The sequence below is a fragment of the Microtus oregoni genome, unplaced genomic scaffold (assembly GCF_018167655.1).
Source record: "Microtus oregoni isolate MIOR12 unplaced genomic scaffold, Mior012 000001F_ref0000356, whole genome shotgun sequence".
Classification (NCBI taxonomy): domain Eukaryota; kingdom Metazoa; phylum Chordata; class Mammalia; order Rodentia; family Cricetidae; genus Microtus; species Microtus oregoni.
In genome coordinates this window covers 33,407,849-33,417,427 of record NW_024543060.1, presented here as the reverse complement: position 1 = coordinate 33,417,427, position 9,579 = coordinate 33,407,849, and the positions used below count along the sequence as shown (strand labels likewise).

At 41.6% G+C, this 9,579-nt stretch overlaps 1 protein-coding gene across 1 annotated transcript; it reads left to right on the top strand.

Moving 5' to 3' along the window:
• Positions 1–2,035: 2,035 nt before the first annotated feature.
• On the top strand, positions 2,036–2,479 carry LOC121461237 (60S ribosomal protein L32). Its single transcript, XM_041672202.1, has one exon. It carries the CDS (start codon positions 2,057–2,059, stop codon positions 2,462–2,464), a length of 408 nt encoding a protein of 135 aa, XP_041528136.1. The 5' UTR covers positions 2,036–2,056; the 3' UTR covers positions 2,465–2,479.
• Positions 2,480–9,579: the final 7,100 nt, after the last annotated feature.

The window sequence follows — 9,579 nt, the reverse complement described above, 5'->3', positions numbered from 1 at the left end:
ACATGCTAAACTCAAGGTCAGCCTGAAATATGAAGCAAAACTCTGTCTTAAAAGGGCATATAATATCTTATAATATCTATCTGCTCCTGTCTAGGAAAACAGTTCTGGGCAAAGAACCATTGGGAAAACATTATCTGGGCACTAAAGACCTCTTCTCTTATAAAGTCTTCCTTTTGCTGGGTCAAAGACATCCACTTTTATCAACAGAAGCCTGCTAAATATCCAGAAGCTATGCCTTGCTTTTAAATTACTCTCTATTCAATACAGGCTTTAATCTTAGAATAATTTTAAAGACTTTAATATATTCTTAGATAACTGAGTGTAGAGCTACAATTATTCTTACATCAAATCCATTGACTTATTTAGGAGTCATCTGCACTATCCTCTTCCCCTCACATCAACTATTAGGGCAATAAATATTTCTTTGAGACTCTTCATAAATCGCTGAGTTGTAGGATACCTAAGGAAGAGCTGCATCATGCAGGTGGCAGACTAATAATAATTCTCAACTGTTATAAGCATCACTTTAGAGATGTAACTCAAACCCTACTATTTACCAAAATAGCAGTAAAGGAACATGCTTAAATCCAAGAACAAAATAACAACAAAAAGAAGTTAATGCTAATAGATTTTAGAAGCCAAAGAACAAAAAGATGGGGGTGACTTAGCCCCCTCAGAAAGCAAGCAGTGAGGAAAGCCAGAACTAAACAGATTATACCATAAAAGTCACCACACTTGGGGAACTGACAACATGAAGTATCTCTTAAATGGAAAGGGAAGCAGTCTAAAACAAAACAAAAACCCCTGAAGCATTGTCGAAACATGTGATTTAAACCTAACAGATGGGAAGCGGAGCAGTGAAGTGCTGTCTTTTGGACATGACATGGATATTGCAGGCCTCGAGTCACAACAGCTGTGCTTTCCCGCACAGGACCTGCACCAGATCAAGCCAATCAACATCCCAGCTTGGATGATGGCTGGGTCACCCCTATCCATGGAGCTATTGACTTTGGATGGATGCTGAGTAAGGGAGGCTCACTCTACTTTGGGGATGTGGCTGCAGTAGACTGCTTAGGCCCTGGTAGATGGCCCCACATCCTTGTGTATATGGGCAACTCTAATTGGACTATGGGATGTTAATAACAAAACTTAGAAATAAAAAAGGGATGCAAAGATGGGACGCAGTCGGCGTGAGGGCACAAAGGGGACTTAGAGGGATAAGATCAATACACATTGTATAAGGAATGTATATCTTCAAGAGTAAAAGAAAACGATCATTAAAATAAAAACCATCAAACTCCCCCTTCCCTACCTTACTGCTGGAGAACCCTGAGGATTGCTCTCTGGGGAGAATGAGGAGAGGATCTATGAGCCAGGAGACACAAGCTAAATTAAGGGCAATGGGACTGTATTCGCTACGTTTAGGTAGCTATGGCTGTAATGTTGCCATGACTAAAATCCTGAAAGAACACCTGAAGGGGAGGACAGTCTTTGTTTTGTCTCTGAGTGCCATTCATTTCCATGATGACTTGCTAGGACCTTCCAGGGACAGGAACGTGAGCAGATGGAAGCTGTTTACCTCATGGTGGACAGAAAGCAGCGTGAAGGAGAGACTGAGGACCAGTAAAATGTTCAAAGGAATGCCCCCAGTGACCCACTTCCTTCAATAAGGCCCTACTTCCTAGTTCCCAGTTATACCACCATTTGGGGACCAAGTATCCAACATATGAGTGCAGGGTGAACATTTTATGTTCAAATCATAACAGAGACCATTCTGGAAATAAAGAGCTTAAGTGAATGTGTACAATGTACAAGAGACTCTGTCTGAGTCTTCTCTCGCAGCTCTTAATGTACTGATAGCAAGGGTTATACTCCCCAGAAGACAGGGCAGCAACACCTCCCCAGCTGGGCGTGGTAGCACACACCGGTAACCTGCAATCCCACACCCTGGAGGTTGAGGCAGAAAGATTGGTGTGAATCTGAGGCCAGCCTAACTGGATAGCAAGTTTCTGTTAAAAAATAAATTGGGGGTGGCTGCCATCTCCTTTGCGGCATCATGGCTGCCCTCCGGCCTCTGGTGAAGCCCAAGATCGTCAAAAAGAGGACCAAGAAGTTCATCCGGCACCAGTCAGACCGATATGTCAAGATTAAGCGAAACTGGCGGAAACCCAGGGGTATTGATAACAGGGTGCGGAGAAGATTCAAGGGCCAGATCCTGATGCCCAACATTGGTTATGGGAGCAACAAGAAAACCAAGCACATGCTGCCTAGTGGCTTCCGGAAGTTTCTGGTCCACAACGTCAAGGAGCTGGAGGTGCTGCTGATGTGCAACAAGTCTTACTGCGCTGAGATTGCTCACAATGTTTCCTCCAAGAACCGAAAAGCCATCGTGGAAAGAGCAGCGCAGCTGGCCATCAGAGTCACCAATCCCAACGCCAGGCTGCGCAGCGAAGAGAATGAGTAGACGGCTTGCGTGCACGTTTTATTTGTGTTTAAATAAAACCACAAAAACTGCAAAAATAAATAAATAAATAAATAAATAAATAAATAAATAAATAAATTGGGACTTGGGGTTTCTCTCTTAAGACTGTCACTAAATAAATATAAAAGAAATTGTAGATTAATCGTTTTAGCATATGCCTTTACTTTTAGCACTCCAGAGGTAGAGGCAAGGGAATCTCTATGAATTCAAGACCAACTTGGTCTACATAAGGAGCTCCAGAACTACACAGAGAGACTCTGTTTCAAGAAGAAGAGGAAGAGGAGGAGGAAGAAGAAGAAGAGAAAGAATAAAGAAGGAAGAAAAAAAAGAGAAAGAAAGTCTCAATGGCCCACTTGGTCCTCTGCGTATGCAGGATTTGTGTTGGCAGAGTTAACTATCACAGACCAAAAACTGAATTAGAAACATACAGACTTGTTATTCTTGTCATTATCCCCTGCCCAGTCCAGAGTAACAGCTATGTACATAGTCTGGGCATTGTGTTAGATTAGAAGTAATCTAGAGATTAGCTACACAAGTGCACAAGGAACTGTGCATAGGTCGCAGGGTTTCTGCTGTTTACTCGAAAGTCTTTGAGCATCTGTGGTTTGGGGTATCCATGGTGACACAGGACCAATGAATAACAAGGTAAAGGACAGATAAGAACCAGTCTACAATGTGAAGGTCAGATAAAAACCAGTCCCCAAGTGTTAATCTCCTGATGTTTTTGCCCTTAAACTAACCAGCACACATTTTGTGTGTGTGTGTGTGTGTGTGTGTGTGTGTGTGTGTGTGTGTGTTCGGTTTGCTTGTTTGCTTGCTTATTTGTGACAGGTTTTTAATAAATAGCCAAAGCGGCTCCTCCTGCCTCAGCTTCCCTAGTGACTGGATTACAGTCAGGCACCATCACGGCTGACATACTGCTAGTTTCTAAAGGTTTTGAGTTTCTTGTCATGATCTCCTGCTACTATATGAAAGTTCCTGATACAAGGAGAGCGTCAACATGTGAGGCCCTGATAGTTCCATGTCTTCTGAGATTCCAATCAGCTTTTCCATTGGTAAAGATGGCAAGACAACCAAGGATTTCAGACACTTGCAACACGTGTCAAAAGGACAAGAGAGCAAAGACATCACAAAAAGGAAACAAACAATGCTACCAGTTGACATATTGCCAAAAGTGGTCTTCTTTTACCCTATTATAATGTAATGTTATTAAAAACAAAACAAAACAAAGAATAGATCACGTAGCTTTATGAGCCACAAACATATACAAGTTTCTAAATTTGGTGAATTCTCAACTACTAGATTTCTGATAGAAAGTCTACTAGAAATCCAAAAGTTGTCTTGCATATACTTTACTCTTATTCACACATAGAAGTGTCTACGTGAAAAAAAAATGTGGGGATACGTGTTTGGCCAAATGAAATAAATTTGAACATGTATTAGGAAAAAACCATTCGCACTGATAGCAAGAGAAGTTTAGTGTGAAAGAATCATTCCAGAGTCATGGAAATGACAGAAATCTGTCTTAAATAAGGCGAGACCAAAGGTCAGGGAAAGTGATGCGGCTAGGAGATCGCTCAGCTGTAAATCTGTAACAGTCACAGTGCTGTAGGAAGAATGGCATCTTTCTAAAGCTCAGTGTCCTGAAGCACAGGAAAACCCACAGGATATAGCCACCAAAGCAGGGGTGGTACATGAGCAAGCTGAACTTCAAAACTATTCTGTGCCAGTGACTCCTGCGAACAGGCTATCATCTCTGCTTCTAAGTAAAATTAGTAAACACACCATACAGGCATATGCACATACACACACATATATACACACATCCACACACAAACACACATACACACACATAACACACATACACATATACCTACACATATACACATATGCCTACACACATACATAAACACACAAACACACACACACACATATACATATATAAACACACATACACACATATACATATATAAACACACATACACACACATAACACACATACACATATACCTACACACATACATAAACACACAAACACACATACACACATATACATAAACACACATACACATATATCTACACACATACATAAACACACACACACACATATATATATATATATACACACACATACATATTTTCCCTCCATAAATTTTTTCAAAACACTTGAGAAGTAGATATTTTGCCTCGTGAGGGCAAAGTTTTCAAAGGAAAGGAATTATATACTTACAAATTGTATCACAGTAAGCAAAGCAACATCTTTTCAAATAACCCAGGATATTCCAATGTTCCTGTTTGCCAAAAGTGATCTGAATACCCTCAGGAAGAGAAGTAGGGGGCAGAGGGCTACAGAGTGGCAAGCTCAGCACTTAGGAAGTGGAGGCAAGAGGGTCGTGAGTTCCAGGCTAGCCTGGACTACATAATAAGACCTTGCTTCAAGGAAAGGGGGGAGGGGAAGAGTAAAGCTGGGCAGGGAGGGAAGGAAGAAGAAATAGTGGAGAGAGAAAGGAGAAAAAAGAAAACAAATCTTCAGGGTGGGGGAATAATAACAAAGAAAAAAATGAGAGTCAGCTGTAGTCTGGAAGAGCAGCACAGTACTTGTAGAGTGGAGGCAGGGGGATAAAGTTTGGGGGCAATCTGGGCTAAGAAATCCTCTCTGGGGGAACAAAAAAAAGTCTTAAGAGGTGAGGATTTTAAAAAGCCTTTGGAAACTAAAAGTAAAACAAAGAGAAGGAAAAAAAAAAAAACTCCAGAGAATATTGCCGAGTCCCACTGAAATTAGTAACCCTAAAAGAAAAGCAAAGTGTGAGGGCAGAAAGAAAATGAAGATCTGCACCAAGCTAGAGGACTTCTCCATGACACCACCATCCACACAACGCAATTTCCAAAATGAGAAAAATGCACGGACGACAGATTGCTCGCCCAATATCCTCGGAGATTGCCCTGAACTGCAAGACGAGGGCTTCCTGATCAGACGTCTGTGTGTCGAACCCAGCGAATGGTACGGTCCAGTGCCACTGTGAAACTACAAACCACTAACACCTGAGACAGATCCTGCAACTTTCTAAAGAGAAAAATAAATACACATTTTACGCGAAGAATCAACGGTCAGCATGACGTTGAGCTTCTTAGGCAAAATGTTGGAAGAAACAAACAAAAATGAATACATTCCATTAAAATCAAGGCATCCTGATGTACACACAGGGCACCAGCTCTTGGAGATATGGTGGGAGCTTAAAAGAAGCCTGGGCAACATAGTACACCAACCCCCCCCCCAAAAAAAAGTGTTAAAAATTCTCCAGGAATCTGATTCCCATCCCAAAAAACCATTTGTGAGAGGAGAAAAAAACAAACAAACAGAAAACAAAAACAAAACACTAAATATGAAGGCAAGAGAAGATGCTTTCAGACTTCAAAGTGACAGAGTAGATTCATAGTCCTGATGCATGGATAGGGTTATGTACGCCCTGAGCAATGTGTTAAGAGATTTTTCTCACTGTGCTATCGTCATCCATTATCAGTACACAAACATGAGCTCCAGGAGGCTGCTGGCAGCATGGCATGGCCTTGGATTTTATAGTAAATCACTTGTACAAGTAGAAAAAAAATACTCTCAAATAATGATTTAGATAGGGGGCCGGGGAGATGGCTCGGGGAGTAACAGTGCTTGTTCTGCAACTATGAGGGCCCGAGTTTGAAAGCCACTCGGTCTAGCCAAGCCAGAAAGATGCGATCCCATGAGAAGAGACCCCATCTCAAGGCAGCAATGAGGACTAAAGAGGAATCCACATGACATACACTCCGAACTCTGCACACATGCACACACATGCACATGCTCATGCACACACACACACATGCACCCATGTAAACACATGCACTCCACACATGCACATGATGCAGAACTCACACGTAACCCGAAATGGCCTCGGGCTCGTTGTCTCTCAAATGCTACACCCAGAGGCAGGGGTCAATGCATTTTACTCCATTTATCTTTTGAACAAATGACAAAATTATGACGATTTAGTATTTTAATTGGTTTTGCTTTCTAGTCTAGGAAGAGGTGACACTTTGTTCCCTGAAGTAAATAAATGTTCCATCCATGAAGAAGAGGTGATTGACAAGAGAAGAGGGTTAAGGGAAAGACAGAAAAAAGAAAGACTGGCCATTTTGAAACTACTTCCCCTGTAGGATGAGCCCAGGGAGCCAGAACAATAGAAAGGTAAGGTTCTGTTGGCATCAGGTTACTGTTTTGCCTTTTTATCCTACTGCAAAGGGAACTTGATTATCCCAGCTACTGAAAGTCCCCTACTGGGAAAGTGCAGGACCTCTCACTAATCCTGGCTTCTGGGAAGGTCAGATAAACAGCTTAGTTCCAGCTGGTGACGTAGATCTTTAGCGTGAGTGACTCCATTTTGATTTTTAGCCTATTCTTTGAGGCTAGTGCAGGAGCTTACTCCAGAACAATGGCCTTCTTTGGCTTTTATGTAACAACTTTAACTTTTAACTCCTAGGGTTGATTCCTGTGCAAGTTCCTGTCATCAACTTAGTCATAAATAGTTCCTGGCATCAAGTAGCTGTTAAGCAAGGCTTAGGTTTTTGAATGAATGTACAAATAAATTTTAATAAGGAATTTATTCTCATTTATCATAAGACTTAGAACACTTTCACCTCCCTTTGAGGTCTTGAGTACACTTCACTACCTGGAAGTCAGACAACCTTCAATGTCTTTCTTCCATTCTTCTTATTAAATATTTATGAAAATTTTGCTTTAACTTTCCTTTCTGCATCATCTAAAACAAATGGAAAAGGGGACTGAAGAGATAACTCAGCAGTGAAGAGCACTTGTTGCTCTTCCCAGGGACCTGAATTTAAGGCCCAACACAGGCCGGGTGGCTCAGAAGCACCTGCAACTCCAGCTCCAAAGGGTGCAATACTCTTTTCTGACCTTCGGGGCACCCACATTTACAGGGCACACATGCAAACACATTTTTAAAAATCTGAAGAAAAAGCTTAAAAGTTTAAAAAACTTATTAATTGGGCTGTGGTGCTTGACTCAGTACTGAAGTGCTTATGTGTCCAATTTGTTAGCGTTTCTGGATTTGTTCATGCACAACAGAAAGAAAGAAAATGTGAGCAGGACCCCATGTAGGGTGGCAGAAACAAGGCCCTGAGTTCAAACCCCAGCACAACAGGAAAGAGTAGGGGGAAGCCAGAGAAATGATTAATATATTTTAATGTAAGATACCAACTTCTCCCATTCTTAGAGAAAGGATAAAATGAATACTTTTAATGAGGTTGGGAGGGCAAGGTTATTTATTTCAGTTGGTTTGATGCACCAGTCAGAGATAACACATCTGGCCTGACCTCCACATGGGGTGATTGAGAGGGGCTGGGGGTTGGCTGGGAGACAAGAGAGAGAAATTAGGAGCAAAGAGACAGTCCCCACCCTGGGTCCCCTTGCATAGTTTCTTCAGTTGGACTGGAATGCTATAAATTTCTAGACACACCCAGGTTCCAGGGCAAGTACAAAAACATATTCCATGGCCAAATCCGAGGTATTTTTGTATCATCTACCACTGGGGACGATGCCCTGATCTTCTTCTTTCCGCTGGAGCAGATAAGCAGGAATCAAGAGTGTAGTCATTAACTGGAGACAAGAAAAGAGATTTACAAGAAGTGGCCGGGCATCACAATGGACCAGGGAACTGGTTCCTATCACATCTCCAGGGAATCTGTCTTAAGCAAGAGCAAGCATCTACTCACTTCCACTTCACTGTGAGGTGAGAACAGCTTGTCCTTCCTTCTTCCAAACATGCTGCAAAACCCAGAAAGATAACATCTCCAAACTTGAGAAAATGACAGCGCCAAAACAGGATATTATCAGTACACTCCCCTGTAACATACATTGTCTTAAGCCATAGTACAAATAAAATTCTTCTGTAGCAGACCCTACCCGGATCTGAAAAGCCAAAGAATACCTATCGGCTTTGTAAATCTTTTAGCAAGAGGTTGAGAATGTAAAAATTGGATCTACTACTATGTGTGCTCACTGGATTTCAATAAACGTTAGACTTATTCAAGTGAACACACTGTTTGGTGAAAACTTTACTGGCCAGCGAGGCCCTGGATTCCGTTCCTAGCGATTTCACCAAAGAACTCTCTCCCCAGCCCTGACAAATCTTTCTGTAAGGATAGAACTCTTTACAAATGATGTTCAAATGTTCTCTAAGGTTTGAAGAAATAAACTTTAACAACTTTAAGAGATCTTGTCTTCAACTTCTTTTGTTCGTTTTTAAGTTTCAAAGCCAATTGTGTCTCGCCTCTTTTCTCTCTGTCTGTCTCTCTCTCACACCTATCTCTCTGTCTCTGTCTATCTTTCTTTGTATATCTCTGTCATTCTGTGTCTTTCTCTCTGTCTTTCTCCCTCTGTCCCTCTCTCTCTCTGTCTCTGTATCTCTTGTCTCTCTGTCTCTATTCCCCTTCCTATCCCTACTTTATTGAGTCTGTGGTACTCTGGATTGAACCCATGGTGTTCTTAACGGGCAATCACTTTCCCATTGAGCTAAATCTCCAGCCTTCTTTCTTCTTTTTGGTTTGGTTTTATTTTGGTTTTCTGAAACAGGGTCTCACTCTGTAGCCCAGGCTGGCCACAGCAAGGCAATCCTACCTCAAACATCCCTCATGCTAGCATTATTAATATATGCCACTTTGACCTGCTGCCATGGATGTCTTTTAATATTTAATATTCTTTTAAAATATGTACTTAAAGGCTAAATATGACAATATGGCTCTTAGTTCATAGGATAAAGGACTTACTGGCTAGGACATGGGACATAAGGAATTTGGAGGAGAAGGAGAAATTGAAATTCTAAGGGGCAGATGTGGTGGCTTACACTTATAATCCCATCACTCAGGAAGCATATGTGTAAGAATTATAGCCTCTGAGGCCAGTTTGTGCTAAATAGTAGGACTGTGTCAAGAAGGAAAGGAAGGAAGGAAGGAAGGAAGGAAGGAAGAAAGAAAGAAAGAAAGAAAGGAAGGAAAAGGCAGACAATGAAAGAAAAGAGAGGAGAGAGCTGGGAACTGGAATTTTAACT